Below are 20,684 nucleotides of genomic sequence, written 5' to 3'. Positions count from 1 at the left end.
AATGGACTTTAACCTGCTATCCACTAGGGGGACCTTCTCCGAACACGGAGACAAGGCTGGCCGCCTATTGGCTCACCAGCTGAGAAAGCAGGCAGCCACGAGGGAAATAGCACAGGTTAAGGATAGCAAAGGCAGACTGGTAACAGAGTCAAAGGAGGTCAATCGGGCATTTGAGACCTTCTACCGGAGACTGTACACTTCCGAGCCCTCCGACGGGTAGGCGGGAATGAAACAGTTCCTAGACAGACTGGAACTACCAGTGGTGGGGGATGAGAGACAGCGGGAGCTGGAAGCACCAATAGACCAGGGAGAAATCATGGAGAGCATCAGCTCCATGCAGACGGGGAAAGCACCGGGACTCGACGGGTTCCCGGCGGACGTCTACAAAATGTTCGCACCAGTCCTGGCCCCACACCTAAGGGACATGTTCGCAGACTCACTGGCAGGGGGCACCCTGCCCCCCAATGCTAGTGCAGGCCACAATTTCACTGATACCCAAAAAAGATAAAGACCTGAAGGAATGTGAATCATACAGACCCATTTCACTGCTGAACGTGGATGCGAAAATACTTGCAAAGATCCTGGCCAAAAGATTGGAGGGCTGCGTACCAGAGGTGGTTACAGAGGACCAAATGGGCTTTGTCAAGGATGGGCAGCTGACAGCGAACATCAGGCGGCTGCTGAATGTGATAATGACCCCCCCACTGGGTGAGAACGGCAGAGGTGATCGTCTCCCTGGATGCAGAAAAGGCCTTTGACAGAGTCGAATGGAGCTACTTCCTCGAGGTACTGGAACGGTTTGGGCTAGGAGTGGGATTCACTGCCTGGGTGAGGCTCCTGTACAACGCTCTCAAAGCGAGTGTCCGAACGAACACCACCAGCTCTGAATACTTCCTGCTACAGAGAGGCACACGACCGGGCTGCCCCCTGTCCCCACTCTTGTTTGCGTTGGCGATCAAGCCCCTGGCGATATCCCTGCGGGATGCAAAAAGCTGGAAGGGAATCCGGAGTAGAGACAGAGAGCACAGAGTCTCACTCTATGTAGATGACCTGCTCCTCTAAGTCTTGATGACAGGAGGGACTGGAGGCAATACTGCAAATCCTGAAAGAGTTTGGAACCTTCTCGGGCTACAAACTTAACCTGGGCAAAAGTGAGGCATTCCGAATGAACCCAAATGGGGGAGGGGCAGAGCTGAAGGGGCTCCCGTTCAAAACGGTCCAGAACAGATTCCGTTACCTGGGGATCCAAATAGCGAGAGACTGGACACAGATCCACAAGTGGAACCTAACCAGCCTGGTGCAGGAAGTAAGAAAGGACCTTCAATGGTGGGGCTCACTCCCACTCTCCCTGGCGGGAAGAATGCAGGCGATCAAGATGAACGTACTGCCAAGGTTCCTCTTCTTGTTTCGATCCATCCTGATCTTCATCCCCAAGGCCTTTTTCCAAAACATAGACACGCTAATCATGTGTTTGTGTGGGGGGGGGGACAAGAACCCGAGAATTCCCAAACTGACACTGCAAAGAGGGAAAGTCAGAGGAGGCCTGGCTGTACCGAATCTACAATACTACCACTGGGCAGCAACGGCAGAAAAAGTGAGGGGATGGGTACAAGAACCCAACACAGATTGGGTACAAATGGAGGAGGCATCCTGTAAAGAAACAACCCTCCGGGCCCTGGCCACAGCAGCACTCCCATCCTCCTCAACAAGGTACACAAAGAGCCCAGTGGTAGCGGCCATGCTGAGAACATGGACCCAGTTGAGACAACACTTCAGGATAACTAAAATGTCCCTTATGGCCCCCATCTGCGGCAATCACAGATTCCCCCCAGCCATGCTAGATACCACCTTCAAAAATGGAGGCGGGACGGGGCCACACTGATGGTCGGGGACTTCTATGTAGGGCGCAGACTGGCGACACTGGACGAACTGACGAGGAAGTGGAAACTAGAAATAGGATAGGAATTGAGACACCTCCAAATAAAGCACAGTAGGGTACCCCGGGGCTGCAGAAAGCACACTACCAGAGGACCTGATAGGCACAAGCAGCGAGAAGTGGAGCACAGAGCGCACCTGACCAAAACCCGAATGAGCAGGTTCTTCTCTGAGGTGGAGGAACGGTGCCAGAGGGGCCCGACCAACCACACCCACATGTTTTGGTCTTGCCCCAAGCTTGCTGGGTTCTGGACAGCCTTCTCCAAGGCAATGTCCAAAGTTGTGGGGGTGAGAGTGAAGCCATGTCCAATAGTGGCAATCTTCAGGGGTGGGGGGGAATGGGGAAACCACAAGGGAAGAGGAACGGTGTTGAAACCAATGCCGTGGTGGGGGGGGGGGGGGGGGGGGGGGGGGGAGGGGGGATATCATAGACCGATCCAGAGGGCAGCAACATGTACGTACAGTTAGTCAAATGAAGGACAAAACAAACCTCTCTAAAATAAAGCAAATTAGCGCGGGCAAGAAAAATGTAATGTATATCACTAACAACTCTTTATAAATATGAGAAAAGCCAATAAAAAGATTTGCAAAAAAAAAGTATAGGTTACGGGAATAGGATGGATAGTGGACATGGGTGGGGTACTCTTTCGGAGGGTTGGTGTGTCTTGGTGGGCTGAATGGCCGCCTTCTGCACTGGCGCGATTCTAAGTGCTTTAAAAAAAATCCACTGGCGGCAGTTCTTACTAATGGTTATAGATCTGATTTTTATGTCCAATGAGGGACTAGGCACAGCTCCCCGTTATCATTCGCAATAGCTATTGAGTTCCGACTGGAGGCAATTAGGATCCTTCAGTATTTGGGTTACTCAGTGGAGGAAAGCAACATAAGATTATGCTAAACCGGACATTTCTGTTCCCGCTATGACTGATTTTGCCTTTTTCCCAGTTTGTAAAATGAATTTAATGAAGTCTGAGGCTATGCCTTTGGGAGGGTTTTGAGGGAGACTCTCTCTCTCTCCCCCCCCCCCCCCCCCCCCCTTGCTAATTTCCAATTTAGGTGGTCCTCCTCCTGGTTTACTTATTTGGCTCTTTTTGTTCCCTCCTCATTCAGACATTTGTAAGGGGCAACCTCCCCACACCTCCATATCCTTACTTGCGTCTATCAAGTGGAACCTGCACCATTGATCATCCTCACCAATATTGTGACCGTGCAGGATAGCACTGATTAAAATGAATGTGCATCCTTTGCAGAAGCTGCCAATCTTGTTGTCTGCTGAGGTCCTACAGAAAATTAACAGGATGCTCAGTTCTTTTATATGGAACAAAAAGAAACCTTGCGTGAAATTACCCAAACTGCAGCTTCCTGGTTCAAAGGGGGAGTTAGGGTGTTGAATATTAAAATGCATCAGTTAGCTTCTCATCTTGGATTCATATGGGAATGGGGCAGAGAGGACCTTTTCTCCATTTGGCTCGATATTGAAGCTGGCCAGCCTATATAATCCTTACTGGCCCTGTTATTCTTCGAGATTTCAAGGCTGTGCCTGTTAAGTGCAAAAACCCTAAAATGATTAATACCCTGAGAGCATGGAGGATGGTCTGTTAGGAAGGGAAGTCAAAATTAACTTCCGCTCTCCTATTCAGGTCAACTCAGATTTCCCACCAGGCCTTATGGACCATAGATTTGATAGCTGGAGAGATAAAGGTCATTGTAGGCTGAGCGAAATGTTCAGTGGTGCTTCCTTGTTGTCTTTTGAGCAGCCGTTAAAATCCCAAGATGTTCCTTTTTTTTTATACCTGCAACTTGGAGTAGAGACTTTATCCTCAGTAAGATATCTCTGTGTCTTGATGATAATGTCTCCCAGGTGGAAAAAAATCCTGAAATCCAGCAATTAATCAGCAAATTTTATGACATTTTATGTTTAGATTCTGTGTGAATATACTAGAGACTGCGGTCTTGGGAAAAATACTTTGTATACTGGAAAATGGCGATAGAATCTCAGTCTGCAATAGAATGAAGAAGACTCGGTTTAAAATATTATACCATCTGCATATCACGCCAAGCTTAAGACAGGTTTGACCCTACCACATCCTTGTTGTGCCAAAAGTGTAGAGTAGTCGAGGGGACTATAAACATTGTGTTTGGTCCTGTGCCAAAATTAAATCCTACAGGTGTGGTGTATATCGCAGAACTTACGGTGCAGAAGGAAGCCATTCGGCCCATCGAGTCTGCACTGGTCCTTGGAAAGAGCACCCTATTTAAGCCCAGGCCTCCACCCTATCCCCGGAACCCAATAACCCAACCTAACCTTTTTGACACTAAGGGGTAATTTGGCATGGCCAATCCATCTAATCTGCACATTTTTGGTCTGTGGGAGGAAAATGGAGCACCCGGAGGAATCTCGCGCAAACACGGGGAGAAAGTGAAAACTCCACACAGATGGTCACCCGAGGCCGGAATTGAACCCGATTCCCTGGAGCTGTGAGGCAGCAGTGCCCACTGTGCCACCAAGACCTTGAGAAGATGTCAATTACAGCCTTAGAATTTTATCCTTCGTTCTTAATTTTGGGGCTCCCAGACAGAAAGATAATTGATGCTAATGAAAAAAGTCTTTAATATCCTAACATTTGCAGCACAGAGGAACTTCCTCTGCTCCCAGATTAGCGATAAATCAGTTCAGAATTGGCATAAAATTATCAAGGAATATATACCAATGGAATTCCAAACCTGACCAAAATCGGATGCATTCCAAAATGTATGGACCCCATCCCAAATATATAGGTTCCGTAATGTCTGACTTGTTTCTACAAGGGTTTCCATAAGTTATGTACCACCATTTTGGCCGGTTGCATGACTTTATCCTCTCTCTCTCTCTCTCTCTCTCTCTCTCTCTCTCTCTCCCCCCCCCCCCCCCCCCCCACACATCCTCTCACTTGTCCTTTCAATTCTTTTTTTGTAGAAGCCAAAACGGCAGGCACAATGATTAAGCTGAACCAACTGCGTTGGTGTTCTGAAGCAAAAACAGAAAATACTGGACAATCTCAGCATCTGTGAAGAGAGAAGAGAGATAATGCTTCGAGTCTGGGTGACTCTTTGTTGAAGCTAAAGAGAATTGGATATGGGATCAGATTAAACTGTAGTGTGGTGGGGGGGTTGAAGTGGAGGGGCTGAATAGGGGGCCAGCGATAGCTGGAGATAGATAAAGATGTTGAGGACAGAAAGACAAAAGAAATGTAAATGGCAATGATTAAGGCTAAGAGGGGCGCCGACAATGGCACATAAACAGAATATACAGTGCAGAAGGAGGCCATTCGGCCCATAGAGTCTGCACCGACCCACATGAAGCCCTCACTTCTATCCTATCCCCGTAACCCAACAACCTCTCCCAACCTTTTTGGGCACTGAGGGCAATTTATCATGGCCAATCCACCTAACCTGCACGTCTTTGGACTGTGGGAGGAAACCGGAGTACCCGGAGGAAACGCACACAGACACGGAGAGAACGTACAGACTCCGCACAGACACTGACCCAGCGGGGAATCGAACCTGGGACCCTGGTGCTGTGAAGCCACAGTGCTAGCCGCTTGTGCTGCCCGAAAGATATTAGATTGTGTGAATGGCAGAACAAAGGTGAGCAGTGTGTCAAAGGGAAGCTAGGAAAAGATGGCCCAAGTGGAGTTGGGGGAGGAGGGTGGGGAGGAGAAGAGGGAGAACAATGATGAGGGAAAAATAGATCAATGGAAGAAATGAAAATAAAAGTAAATTGATAGAAATAAAAATGGAGTAAGAGTGGAGGAGAGAGTTCACTGTCTGAAGTTGTTGAATTCAAAAGTCCAGAAGGCTGTAATGTGCCAAATTGGAAGATGAGGTGCTTTTCCTCCAGTTTGCGTTGGGCTTCACTGGAAAATTGCAGCAGGCCATGGACAGACCACATGGTGCACAGTGTTAGTACAGTTGTTCACAGCTCCAGGGATCCGGGTTCAATTCCGGCCTCGGGTGACTGTCTGTTCGGAGTCCGTACGTTCTCCCGTGTCTGCGTGGGTTTCCTCCCGCAGTCCAAAGATATGCAGGTTAGGTGAATTGGCCATGATAAATTACTCTTGGTGTCCAAATAGGTTAGGTGGGGTTACTGAGTTATGCGGATAGGGTGGAAGCGTGTGCTGCAATAGGGTACTCTTTCCAAGAGCCGGTGCAGACTCGATGGGCCGAATGGTCTCCTACACTGTAAATCCTATGATCCCGCTTGCAGACCCAAATATTTTTATTAAGGCGTTTTTTTAATATACATCAAACACAACCAAAATTAAACAGAACAAACAGGAAATCTCAGTACAAATAAATAACAATTGATGTTCTCCAATCTCAGGAATTCCACCAGGTCGCTCACCCATACCCCCGGCATCAGCGACACCGGGTCCCTCCACTCCAACAAAATCTGTCTCCTGGCTACCAGGGAGGCAAAGGCCAAAACGTCGGCCACTCTCGCTCCCTGGACTCCAGGGTCTTCCGACACCTTGAATATCACCACTTCCGGACTCGGAACCACCTTCACCTTCAGCATCTCCCAAAACATGTGAACGTGGTTTGCAGCCCCCAGCCCCCCCCCCCCCCCCCCCCCCCCCCGGCGCACCACACACACCTGTCCTCAACCCCCTTAAAGAACCTACTCATCCTGGCCACCGTCATATGCGCCCGATGTACTACTTTGAATTGAATAAGACTAAGCCAAGCACACGAGACGATACATTCACATTCCTCAAAGCCTCCTCCCACAACCCAGCCTCCATTCCCCCCCCCCCCCCCCCCATCCCAACTCCTCCTCCCCCTTTGTTTAACTTCTCCTTTATGTGCTTCCTCCCAGCCCATCAATTCCTTGTAATTCTCAGACACCCTGTGCGCCCTGTCGACCTCCAGGGGCCGGTCGAAGGCCTACTCCCCGATCAGCTGCTCCAGCATTTTGGCTACATAAGATCCAGCATCCTCTCCCTTGATAACCTCTGGCAACCCCACAATTCTTAAATTTGGTCTCCGGGAGTGGTTCTGCAAGACTTCCACTTTCTCCTTGAGCCGCCTCTGAGTCTCCCTCAGCATCCCAATTTCAGCCACCAACGAGCTAAGCCGCTCCTTGTGCTTCCCCCATTGCCTCCTCCACCTTCTGGATTGCCTGTTCTGGGTCTCCAGCCTCAATTCCACCCGGTTGATCTCAGCTGTCAGCGGGTCTACCACCTTTGCCAGGTCCACCTGAGCCTCCCTCCTGTGCTGGCTGAAACGTTTTGTTCAGAAAGTCCACCAGCTGTTCCATCAAAAACTGGGCTGGTAGGGCCAACCCTTTACTCTCCGCCATCTTCCCCTGTGTCAACCAAAGAGTTTCTTGTTCTTGCAGCTCCTTCCTTCTAGACCCACCTCTGGTCCGTGAATCCATCCACCGACACCATCAGTGGCGTATAACTTTCCTCCACCACCTCTACACCTTTTTCCACCGAAACATCTGCTGGCAACCGGGGAAAAGGACGGAAAAAGCTGCCTCCAGCGTGAGCTGTCAAATGTGCTGCCAGTCACTAGATGGCCTCCACCAGATATTAGCAGGGCTGATTATAATCATCTTCGGTGGGGCAGCAAGGTGGTGCAGTGGTTAGCACTGCTGCCTCAAGATGCCAAGGACCAGGGTTCCATCCCAGCCCCGGGTCACCGCCTGTGTGGAATTTGCACATTCTCCCCTGCCTGCATGTGTCTCACCCCCACAACCCAAAGAAGATGTGCAGGGTGGGTGGATTGGCCACGCTAAATTGCCCCTTAATTGGAAAAAATAATTGGGTACTCTAAATTTAAAAAAAAGATTATAATCATCTTCCTGTTTTCTTCATTATATCTTTGCTGCTGTGTGGCTCAGATTATCTATCCACATAGCCAGGTTTCATACCATTTAGATTAAATTTAGATTTATTGTCACGTGTACTGAGGTACAGTGAAAAGTATTGTGCGTACAGTCCAAGCAGACTGCTCCGTTCATGAAAACGTAGGACATACATAAATACACAAATGTAAATACGTAGACATAGTCATTGGGTGAAGCATATGGAATATAGTGCTGCAGCTGTAGAGAAGAAGTGTGAAGAGAGTGGGCAGCATGGTAGCACAGTGGGTAGCGCAATTGCTTCACAGCTCCAGGATCCCAGGTTCGATTTCTGGCTTGGGTCACTGACTGTGTGGAGTCTGCACGTTCTCCCCGTGTGTGCGTGGATTTCCACCGGATGCTCCGGTTTCCTCCCACAGTCCAAAGATGTGCAGGTTAGATGGATTAGCCATTCTAAATTGCCCTTAGTGTCCAAAAAGGTTAGGTGGGGTTACTGGGTTACGGGATGAAGGGGATAGAGTGGAGGCATGGGGCTTAAGTAGGGTGCTCTTTCCAAGGGCCGGTGCAGACTCGATGGGATGAATGGCCTCCTACTGCACTGAAAATTCTACGAGATCAGTTCAGACCATAAGAGGGCCATTCAGGTGCCTGGTAACAGTGGGGAAGAAGCTGTTTTTAATCTATTGGTGCGTGTTCTCAAACGTTTGTATGTTCTGCCCAATGGAAGAGGTTGGAAGAGAGAATAACCTTGGTGGGAGGGGTCTTTGATTATCCTGCCCACTTTCCCAAGGTAGAGAGAGGTGTAGACAGAGTGGGTGGCGGTTTTGGTGATGGACTGGACTGTGTTCACGACTCTCTCTGGTTTCTTATGGTCTTGGGCTGAGCAGTTGCGACACTAGGCTGTGATGTGCAGCCAGATAGGATGCTTTCTATGGTACACCTCTAAAAGTTGGTAAGAGTCAACGTGGACATGCCGAATTTCCTTAATGTCCTGAGGATATAACGGCGCTGTTATGCTTTCTTGGTCGTAGTGTCGATGTGGGTGGACCAAGACAGATTGTTGGTGATGTTTCCATTTAGGAATTTGAAGCTGTCAACCATCTCCACCTCGGCACCATTGATACAGAATGGTGAAACTGAGTGCAACACAGGGGAGCCTGAAGGGCAGGGTAGACGACCAGGAGATCAGCTCGAGAAGGCAAAATATTAAGATAGTGGGCCTGCCAGAGGGGATAGAGGGTAGAAATCCCACAACATTCGTGGCTGCGATGCTGAGCTCCTTAGTGGGGCGGGAAACTTTTCCCACCCCACCGGAAATGGACAGAGCTCATCGGTCACTGCGCCCGAAGCCCAAGGAAGGGGAAAAACCGAGAGCAGTTATAGCCAGACTGCACCGGTACCGGGATAGGGAGACAATCCTGCGCTGGGCCAAGGAGAATAGAGCCTGCAATTGGGACGGGCACGCCATCCGAATCTACGAGGATTTTGGAGCGGACATAGCTAAGAGACGGGCGGAGTTCAACAGAGCGAAAGCAGCTCTCTATAAGAACAAAGTACGTTTTGGTATGCTGTACCCAGCAAAACTCTGGGTCACATACCAACACAAGGAATATTTCTTTACAGCCCCTGCCGAGGCGAATAGATTCGTCGAGGAGCACGGGCTGGAAAAACGCCATGGGAAGTAGGGACGAGGGGCCCATGGCAAGGAGATACGTCATGCCGACGGGGGGGTGGGGAGGGGCGAGGCAAAGCCAGCCCCCTCCCCCCTGGCAGGAACACCCAGAACGGAAAACAACCCAATGCCCAAGGGCCCGCTCCAGGTGGGAGGCCAGGCCCCGGCACGAGGGAACGGGAGTACTGGAGAGGGGAGAGGGGAAGCGGGACAGCAACCTCCGAGAGGGGAGCCACCGTGCTAGCAGGAAAGCTAGCGAAGGGGGCGCGCAACAGAGCAGGGCCGCAGCGCACCCCCAACAGGGGGGAAGGCGCCAGGCAGGGGAGGGGGGGGATCACCCATCAAAGGTGGGAGAGCAAATGGGGACAGGAATGGGGGAGAGAGGGGCAATGGAGGGGTATACAGGGGTATCCCCGAAAGGGATAGAGCGGGGGGGGGGGGGGGGGGGGGCACTCGGGGGGCGAGAGACCAGGGAGGGGAAATGCAGGGACGAAGGGACAAAAGAGGCCAGTAAGGGAATAGGGCCACAAAGTGCCACAGACAAGGGCTCGAAACAGGGAACTGCTGCAAGCACCCACCCAGTACGGTCTGTGGGTGAAGGGGCCCCCCGGAGTGCAGGGGACTACCCGCGTGGCGGACACACAGTGGACGGCCATGGCGGGTGTCCCCGGGACAAGGGGGAACCCCGGAGCGCAGGGACCCGACCGCATGGGGAGAGCAGTGATAGTGGACATCCTGGACGGCCCCCTAACAAAGGGAAACCCCAGAGGGCAGGGGCGCGTCCACCGGACAAATATGGTTAACCCCACAGGAGCAAGGGGGCAGAAGCCCCCCACCAGAATAGTCACCTGGAACGTAAGGGGACTTAACGGCCCAGTAAAGAGATCTAGAGTCCTCACCCACCTTAGAAACATGAGGGCCGACATAGTCTTCCTCCAAGAGACGCACTTGAGGGAGCAGGACCAACTGCGGGTAAGAAAGGGCTGGGTGGGACAAACCTATCATTCCTGTTATGGGGCAAGGGCCAGGGGAGTGGCGATCCTGATTGGCAAGAGGACAATGTTTAGGGCGACAAAGACGGTTACGGACCCAGGGGGACGGTATGTCATGGTCAGCGGGGCCCTGGATGGGGCGCCGGTAGTTCTAGTTAACGTGTACGCGCCCAACTGGGACGACACGAGCTTCATCCAAAAGACCATGGCAGAAATCCCGGACATAGCGACGCACCGACTAATCATGGGGGGGGACTTCAACTGTGTACAGGACCCAACGACGGACAGATCAAACCCCAGAACGGGGAAAACCTCAAACATGGCAAGGGAACTCAGCCACTATATGGAGCAGATGGGAGCAGTAGACCCCTGGAGATTCGCCCACCCGGGGGAGAAAGAATTCTCTTTCTTCTCCCCAGTACACAACGTGTACACCAGAATTGACTTCTTTGTGGTGGGGAAAACGGTGCTTCCAGAGATAGACAAGGTGGAATACTCCGCAATTGTGATATCAGACCACGCTCCACACTACATGGATGTGCGGCTAGAGACGGGAAGGGCCCAGCGCCCCAAATGGAGGTTGGACGGTGCCTTACTAGCTGACAAGGCCTTCAGCGAAAGGATAGCGCAGGCCATAGCGGAGTACACTGAGATCAACCAAAACGGGGAGGTCTCACCCTCCACGTTCTGGGAAGCGCTTAAGGCCGTACTAAGAGGGGAAATCATAGCCTACAAAGCGCAAAGAGATAGGGAGGAAAGGGTGGCTAGGCAGAAGCTGGTCGACTCCATACTGGAGGTAGACCATAAATACTCCGAGGCCCCGACTGTAGAACTCCTGGCGGAGAGAAAAGAATTACAAAGGAACTTTGACCTGCTCTCCACCAGGAAAGCAGTACACCAACTCCGCCAGGCACGCGGGGCCCTATACGAACACGGAGACAAAGCCAGCCGCCTGTTGGCCCACCAGCTGAGAAAGCAGGCAGCCAGCAGAGAAATTGCGCAAATCAGAGATACCAGAGGCACGTTGGAAACAGAACCAGAGAGGATTAACAAAACCTTCAAGGCCTTCTACCAAGAGCTGTACACCTCAGAGCCCCCAACGGGGAAGGCTGGGATGAACCGGTTTCTTGACGGACTGAACATACCAGTTGTGGGAGAGGGCAGAAAACGGGATCTGGAAGCACCACTAGCACTGGGAGAGATCATGGAGAGCATTAGCTCCATGCAGGCGGGGAAGGCGCCGGGACCGGACGGATTCCCGGCGGACTTCTACAAAAAATTTGCGACAGCGCTGGCCCCGCACCTGCGGGAGATGTTCACAGACTCGCTAGCTAGGGGCACGTTGCCACCCACGTTAGCACAGGCCTCAATCTCGCTGATACCTAAGAAAGACAAAGACCCAACGGAATGTGGGTCATACAGACCCATATCTCTGCTGAATGCAGACGCCAAAATACTGGCCAAAATCCTAGCCAAAAGGCTAGAAGACTGTGTACCTGAGGTGGTCACAGAGGACCAGACGGGCTTTGTCAAAGGTAGACAGCTGACCGCGAACATCAGGCGCCTGCTGAACGTGATAATGACCCCCTCCGGGGAGAGAACACAAGAGGTGATCGTCTCCCTGGACGCAGAAAAGGCCTTCGACAGAGTCGAGTGGAAATACCTCATAGAGGTACTGGAGCGGTTCGGGCTTGGAACAGGGTTCACCGCTTGGGTAAAGCTCCTGTACAACGCTCCCATGGCGAGTGTACAGACCAACAATACAAACTCCCAATACTTCCAGCTGCACAGGGGCACCAGACAAGGATGCCCACTGTCCCCGCTGCTGTTCGCACTAGCAATTGAACCGCTAGCAATCGCGCTCAGGGCAGCAAAAAATTGGAGGGGGATCCGAAGGGGAGGTAGAGAGCACAGAGTCTCACTCTATGCGGATGATCTGCTCCTCTATATCTCGGACCCACAAAGCAGCATGGACGGAATCATCGCGCTCCTGAAAGAGTTTGGAGCCTTCTCGGGCTACAAACTCAACATGAGCAAAAGTGAGATCTTCCCATTACACCCGCAAAGGGGGGGGGGGGGGGGGGGGGGGGGGCAGCACTAAAGGGGCTGCCGTTCAAACAAGCCCGACATAAATTCCGCTACCTGGGGATCCAAATAGCCCATGACTGGAAAGGGATCCACAAATGGAACCTCACCAGCCTGACGGAGGAAGTTAAAAAGGACCTGCAAAGATGGAACACACTCCCGCTCTCCCTCGCGGGGAGAGTTCAGACGATCAAAATGAACGTACTGCCCAGGTTCCTCTTCCTGTTTAGATCCATTCCGATCTACATCCCCAAGGCCTTTTTCAAAGCGCTGGACAAACTCATCATGGCGTTCGTATGGGGGGGTAAAAATGCTAGGATCCCAAAGAAGGTCTTACAAAAACAAAAACCAGGGGAGGGTTAGCCCTCCCGAATCTACAATTCTACCACTGGGCAGCAACAGCCGAGCGAGTAAGGGGATGGATCCAGGAGCCAGAAGCTGAGTGGGTGCGTGCGGAGGAGGCCTCCTGCATGGGAACCTCCCTCCGGGCCCTCGCCACGGCAGCACTCCCATCCCCACCCAAAAAACACTCCAGCAGCCCAGTGGTGACAGCCACCCTCCAATCCTGGAACCAACTGCGGCAGCAACTTGGCCTGACCAAAATGTCGAACAGGGCTCCCATCTGCAACAACCATAGGTTCAAACCAGCACTGACCGACGCCACCTTCAAAAGGTGGAGGCAGGACGGGGGGACACTGACAGTCAGGGACCTATACACGGACGACAGGATCGCAACGCTGGACGAACTGACAGAGAAATTTCAGCTAGCTGGGGGGAACGAGCTACGGTACCTGCAGCTCAAAAACTTCCTACGAAAGGAGACAAGGACGTACCCACAACCGCCACGACAGACACTATTGGAAGACCTACTGGACGCAAGTATCCTAGAGAAAGGGAACTGTAGTGACATGTATGACCGACTGGTAGACAGGGACGACACCGTACTGGACGCAACAAGAAGGAAATGGGAGGACGACCTGGGGATGGAGATAGGGTGGGGACTCTGGAGCGAAGCACTGCATAGGGTCAACTCCACCTCCACGTGCGCAAGGCTCAGCCTGACGCAACTAAAAGTGGTACATAGAGCCCACTTAACAAGAACCCGTATGAGTAGGTTCTTCCCGGAGGTGGAAGACAGATGTGAACGGTGCCAAAGAGGCCCGGCCAACCACGCCCACATGTTCTGGTCTTGCCCCAGACTCGTGGAGTACTGGACAGCCTTCTTCGAGGTTATGTCCAAAGTGGTGGGAGTGAGGGTGGAGCCATGCCCGATAGTGGCGGTCTTCGGGGTTTCAGAACAGCCAGATCTATTCCTGGGGAGGAGGGCGGACGCCCTTGCCTTTGCCTCCCTGATCGCCCGCCGTAGAATCCTGTTTGGCTGGTGGTCAGCAGCACCGCCCAGAGCTGCGGACTGGCTGTCCGACCTCTCGGAATCTCTCCAAATGGAGAAAATCAAATTTGCCATCCGAGGGTCGGACGACGGCTTCCACAGAACGTGGGAGCCATTCATGCAACTGTTCCGGGACCTATTTGTGGCCAATGTACAAGAGGAAGAATAGTCGGGGGAAGGTAGCGGGAGGGGGGGGGGCTACAGGTTCGTTACGGGGGTTCGATGGCTAGCTAAGGCCCAAAACCAAACTAAATAAACATGTTGAGGGGGGGGGGGGGGGGGGCGCAGTTACTACTACGAAGATGCTTACCTGTAAATATGTATGTTAATTTTTGCGTGTTTGTTTTTTTTTGTTTCTCTCTCCTAACAATTTGTAATTTGTTCAATATAAAATATGAAAACTGAATAAAAACATTTATAAAAAAAAAAGGATGTTGGGGCCCCTGGTGGGGCAGGAGATTTGTTGGTGCAATTTTGGAAGTACACTCTTGAAGTTGGCCTGGTTGAAGTCACCGGCCACGATGAACAAGGCCTCTGGGTATTCCGTTTCCAGGTTGTTTATAGCCAAGTACTAGGTTTTGGCGTTTTGATATGAGCTTGGCTGGGATTATGGTGTTGGAGGCGGAGCTGTAGTCAATGAACAGGAGCCTGTGATGTACACGGAGTCAATGAACTGGTCCATATTCAAGAACTCAGCGTCCAACCTAGACAAGTAGCCACCACCATCATATAGGTGTACAATTCATCAAGCCCCTTCTTCACTTCTGCCTGGGGTGGGATGTAGACTGCTGTGATGAAGGCAAAATTGAACTCCCGTGTGAGGTAGTATGGGTGGCACTTCACAATCTGGTATTCCAGGTCCAGGGAACATTAATTCGCCAGGATCGCCACACCTGAGCACCAGGAGTTGTTGATGAGGAGGCAAATCGCTCCACCCTTCGCCTTGATCGAGGATGCAGTGAGGTTCATCGAGTGAATTGAGAAGCCCTCAGATTGTATGGCACAATCTGGTGAGGCAGGAGTGAGCCATGTCCCTGTGAAACAAAGAACACAGCAGTCTCTCACTTCCCTCTGACAGGCAAGTCTAGCGTTAAGCGTGTCCAGCTTGTTTTCAATCGTTTGGATGTTTGCCAGGAGTATGCTGGCGAGAGGAGAGGACGAATGAGGTCACGTCTTCCTTTCGCCGTGTTCAGACTGCTGCATGGGATCTTCACTGCTTTGGGGATGGTTAGGTGGTCTCTAGGTTGCTGGCAGGGTCTTCCTGGGTTGGACCTGGCCGGGTCACATGGTCTGATCCAACATCAGCGGTTGGGCGCTCCTAAGATTGGGTCTCGATCTAGGCCAGGTCAGGCCTCCTCGTCGATCTTCTTTTACCCGTTCAGGTGGGTCAGGACGCTGGCCAGGCTTCTCCGGGTCGGATCAAACCCGGTCTCATGGCTGGATGCCTGGGTCGGGTTCTTCGGATGCTGGGTCATGCTTCCGGCCAGTTCGGGCCTCCTCGCAGACCTCTTTTGTTTCCAGATTAAGGCCTGGTCGTCAGTCGAGTCCTGCCGGATCGGGTCGAGCCGGGACATTTGGTTGGTCCTCGGGAGTCGAAGAATCTCCAGACCTGTAAGTAAATGCAAAAGAATGTGTTAGTTATTTTATTAGTGTTGAATTAACATTCAAAAGGTTAGAACGGTTATAAAAGATGTAGGAAGAGGATGTGTGGGGGAGAGCTCGTAGAGAGCCTCCACGCTCTGGCACCATCTTGGAATGGTTGAATGTCCTTTTGTGCAGTTGCTCCTGTGATTTCTTTTTTTTTTGATGTCCCTCTGCATATTTTTGCTTGTTTTTAAGGGTATGCCTGGATTCAGTACTGCTCAAAAACTTAATAAATTGGGAATGAGAGGCTCCAACACATGTGAACTAATTTTTGAAGACTGCAAAGTTCCAGGTATTAAACTGTTCCAAATTTGAATCTAATTATTGTTTTGGTCAGTTAGAACGCACTGCTTGCAATGATGGTGGAAGCGGATTCAGTACTAACTTCTGAAAAAGAATTGATTATATTGTTGTAAAGGAAATATTGCTGTAGTGTGGGTAAGAAGCAGGGACGAATGGGATTAACTGGCTCACTCTTACAATGGTCCTGGGCAGGTATGATGGACTGAAAGGCCTTCTTCTATACTGAATGAGAATATGAATATATGAGTTAGACAGGTGGATCTTTCCAAGGCATTTTAAGGATTTGCTTCATTCATAAGAACATAAGAACTAGGAGCAGGAGTAGGCCATCTGGCCCCTCGAGCCTGCTCCGCCATTCAATGAGATCATGGCTGATCTTTTTTGACTCAGCTCCACTTTCTGGCCCGAACACAATAACCCTTAATCCCTTTATTCTTCAAAAAACTATCTTATCTTTATCTTAAAAACATTTAATAAAGGAGCCTCAACTGCTTCACTGGGCAAGGAATTCCATAGATTCACAACCCTTCGGGTGAAGAAGTTCCTCCTAAACCCAGTCGTAAATCTACTTCCCCTTATTTTGAGGCTATGCCCCCTAGTTCTGCTTTCACCAACCAGTGGAAACAACCTGCCCGCATCTATCCTATCTTTTCCCTTCATAATTTTATACGTTTCTATAAGATCCCCCCGCATCCTTCTAAATTCCAACGAGTACAGTCCCAGTCTACTCAACCTCTCCTCGTAATCCAACCCCTTCAGCTTTGGGATTAACCTCGTGAATCTCCTCTGCACACCCTCCAGTGCCAGTACGTCATTTCTCAGGTAAGGAGACCAAAACTGAACACACTACTCCAGGTGTGCCCTCACTAACACTTTATACAATTGCAGCATCACCTCCCTAGTCTTAAACTCCATCCCTCTAGCAATGAAGGACAAAATTCCATTTGCCGCCTTAATCACCTGTTGCACCTGTAAACCAACTTTTTGCGACTCATGCACGAGCACACCCAGGTCTCTCTGCACAGCGCCATGTTTTAATATTTTGTCATTTAAATAATAATCCCCTTTGCTATTATTCCTCCCAAAATGGATAACCTCACATTTGTCAACATTGTATTCCATCTGCCAGACCCTAGCCCATTCACTTAACCTATCCAAATCCCTCTGCAGACTTCCAGTATCCTCTGCACTTTTTGCTTTACCACTCATCTTAGTGTCGTCTGCAAACTTGGACACAACTCCAAATCATCTATGTAAATTGTGAACAATTGTGGGCCCAACACAGATCCCTGAGGGACACCACTAGCTACTGATTGCCAACCAGAGAAACATCCATTAATCCCCACTCTTTGCTCTCTATTAATTAACCAATCCTCTATTCATGCTACTACTTTACCCTTAATGCTATGCATCTTTATCTAATGCAGCAATCTTTTGTGTCGCACCTTGTCAAAAGCTTTCTGGAAATCCAGATATACCACATCCATTGGCTCCCCGTTATCTACCGCACTGGTAATGCCCTCAAAAAATTCCACTAAATTAATTAGGCACGACCTGCCCTTTATGAATCCATGCTGCGTCTGTCCAATGGGACAATTTCCATCCAGATGCCTTGCTATTTCTTCCTTGATGATAGATTCCAGCATCTTCCCTACTACCGAAGTTAAGCTAACTACCTGTACAATTACCCGCATTCTGTCTACCTCCTTTTTTAAACAGTGGCGTCACGTTTGCTAATTTCCAATCCACCGGGACCACCCCAGAGCCTAGTGAATTTTGGTAAATTATCACTAATGCATTTGCAATTTCTCTAGCCATCTCTTTTAGCACCCTGGGATGCATTCCATCAGGGCCAGGAGACTTGTCTACCTTTAGTCTCATTAGCTTGCCCATCACTACCTCCTTAGTGATAACAATACTCTCAAGGTCCTCACCTGTCATAGCCTCATTTCCATCAGTCACTGGCATGTTATTTGTGTCTTCCACTGTGAAGACTGACCCAAAAAACCTGTTCAGTTCCTCAGCCATTTCCTCATCTCCCATTATTAAATATCCATTCTCACCCTCTAAAGGCCCAATATTTACCTTAGCCACTTTTTTTTGTTTTATATATTTCTAGAAACTTTTTACTGTCTGTTTTTGTATTTTGAGCAAGTTTACTCTCATAATCTATCTTACTCTTCTTTCTTTATAGCTTTTTTAGTAGCTTTCTGTTGCCCCTTAAAGATTTCCCAGTCCTCTAGTCTCCCACTAATCTTTGCCATTTTGTATGCTTTTTCTTTCAATTTGATACTCTTCCTTATTTCCCATATTCGTGTATGTGTTGTGTAATTATGTGAGCATGTAACAAGCCCTGCCCTGCCTTTCCCCCATCTCTTTTCTATTGCAGAAAGGGTTGACCAAAAACTCAGTTATCAATTTAATCAGAATAAACAATGCAGATTTGTGTGAGTTGCTTGGCACAGAATATTTTGAATCCTACAATAGCACTCAGCCCAATCTGCAGGTAAATGCTTGTCATATGAGTACCAGGGCAAATCAACTTGACGGGGGTCCTATGAAATCCAGCACATCTATGCAGAGGAAAGTGGTCAGGTACACGACTCTAACAATGCTTAGATCCAGTGAGCATAAAGATTTGCCAGGAAAGAAAATATCATCAGGGGATGTAATATTTGCAGGGGAAGGTGAAGCTCTGTCTGTTGCTCTGTGGAAAGTACCTGTCACACAGTGTATACAGCTGCAACACCAACTCTTTTATTAAGATTTGATGTTCATATCTACATAATATCTATGATTTAATGGTTTCAGCCAGTAATATCTTGGGAGAAGTGAACAAAGGAGTATATGTGCTGATGAGTGGCCTGGACTTGGAGCGATTGGTGCTGTCTGCTGGTCCTCTCGGGTAAGGATTTATCTTCTGTTCCTTCCTGCGGATCATCGGTTTCAACCTCTTAACAAGGGCTTGATGTTCCGATGTGAAAGGCACTGTTTAAATATAGATAAATACTTTTCATTCAGTAGTGTTTGAGATCTGAATTTTCTACCGTGCCTTCTGCTCCAAAACCCAGTGGGAGCTTCTCATTCTCTGAGTCTCATGATATTGTGTACCCATGTCGCCATTTGAGTTCAGAGAACGTCGGTGCAAAAGCACGGCACAGATTTATAAATAGTGCAAGTCCAGCACCAAGTGGAGCAAGACAATATGAGGTAAGTCAGCAAAGTCTATTCTTCTCCGTGCATTTGGCATTTCTCGTCCCTGAGTCAGACAGTTAGAGCTTCAAGTCCCACAGCAGAGAATTGAGTCTGCTTGGATTATGTGGCTAGATCTCTGTAATAGGAATTTGTTTTGAAACTCGCTGGCACAGAGGCGAGAATGCCAATACTGAACAAAGCCTTTATCTTTATACTTTTGCTTTCTTCCTTCACGGGGTGTGGCTGTCACTGGCGAGGCCAGCATTTGTAGGCTTGAACTGAGTGGCATACTTGACCATTTCAGAGAGCAGTGAGGAGTAAACCACATTGCCGTGGAGTCTGCTAAGGATGGCAGATTTCTTTCCCGAAAGGATATTAGATGGGTTTTGACAACAATCAATGTTAGTTTCACGGTCATTATTACCAAGACTAGCCTTTAACTCCAGATTTATTTGTTGAATTTAAATTCCACCAGCTGTCTTTGGGATTTGAACCCATGTCTGCAGAGCATGAACGTGGACCTCTGGATTACTCGTCCAGTGATAGTACTACTGCACCACCATCTCCTCCAAAAGCCTGACACACCAACGACATGGCCTTGTTGTTAAATCCGTTGGCTTGAAATCATTCAACCTCTTTTTATTGAGGAACTTAGATGAAAGATTGAGGACCATAATGTAGACTGCCTTGAGAATGAGAAGGATAACAAACAGGGGAAATGAAGAATTGGGAGGTAAAGTCTAGTTTGGATTTTAAATGGCAGTGGATTGTTGAAACAAGGAAAGACTTGAGAGGTAGGAGTTCTACCTTACTGAGTTCTGAGAAAGAATGAGGTTCTGTAAGCGACATCTGAACTCAGCTTTCTAGATTTGCCCAATATCTTCACCTTACTGAGAGGAACAAATTTCTTCCCATTTATTTGCAGCATCATGCAGGCTGTCCTGGACAATGCTCTCCCTTACTTGCATGTCCGAGAGGCTTTTGGCCAGAGGATTGGAGAGTTTCAGGTAAGATGCCACAAAGACTCTGACTACAAGGCTGTGAGGTATTCAATTAAAAAAACTTACTCTATTTGGAACTTGCGTTATTCCTGGTTAGAAAGGCAGTCAAATAACATGTTTGGGACCGCTGTTGCTTTGTGAACAAAGCACTTTGAACAATCAACTGCTTTTGAGAGGCCAATTAGTTCCGGTGATGGATTAAGTAACTCCCATCCGGGGAGTGAGGGAGGGGGTTTGATGTTTAAGCATTCAAATCCTGATCAGGGAGTATTTACTCCCAAGTGATAAATCAACGGGCTGCCATTTGAGGGGAATGATGGTACCAGTGATGGAGGATTGGGTTCTTGTTTAAGGAGGGATGGTCGAACTAGGGAGAGACTGTTGGGTTTCTATTCAGAGGGAATGATAACCCGAGGGAAAGAGAATTGGGCGCCCATTAGGAAGGAATGTTGTGTTGGAGATTTGGGATTTCTAAACCTCTCCGTGTCCCCTTAAAGCTTAACTTGTGATCCTGATTTTTGGGCACCTGCTTTGTTGTCTCCTTAGGTTTGGCGTCAACCTTTGTCTTATAACCCTCTTGTGGAGCACCTCAGCATGGAAGAGCATTAACAAAATT

The 20,684-nt window shown here is 49.4% G+C and overlaps 1 protein-coding gene across 3 annotated transcripts in view; it reads left to right on the top strand.

The window, feature by feature from the left end:
- Window positions 1-20,684, top strand: part of ivd (isovaleryl-CoA dehydrogenase) — a 60,260-nt gene that overhangs the window by 34,305 nt on the left and 5,271 nt on the right. For all 3 annotated transcript variants that reach the window (XM_038783887.1, XM_038783903.1, XM_038783895.1), the window contains 3 exons: window positions 15,765-15,861; window positions 18,684-18,777; window positions 19,993-20,074. In XM_038783887.1, coding sequence (XP_038639815.1) covers window positions 15,765-15,861; window positions 18,684-18,777; window positions 19,993-20,074 — 273 coding nt within the window. The remainder of the gene's footprint in view (window positions 1-15,764; window positions 15,862-18,683; window positions 18,778-19,992; window positions 20,075-20,684) is intronic.

Source organism: Scyliorhinus canicula, chromosome 2, assembly GCF_902713615.1.
Source record: "Scyliorhinus canicula chromosome 2, sScyCan1.1, whole genome shotgun sequence".
In the NCBI taxonomy this organism is placed as follows: Eukaryota; Metazoa; Chordata; class Chondrichthyes; order Carcharhiniformes; family Scyliorhinidae; genus Scyliorhinus; species Scyliorhinus canicula.
The sequence above is the reverse complement of the archived record's forward strand: the minus strand, read 5'-3'. Positions and strand labels throughout refer to the sequence as shown.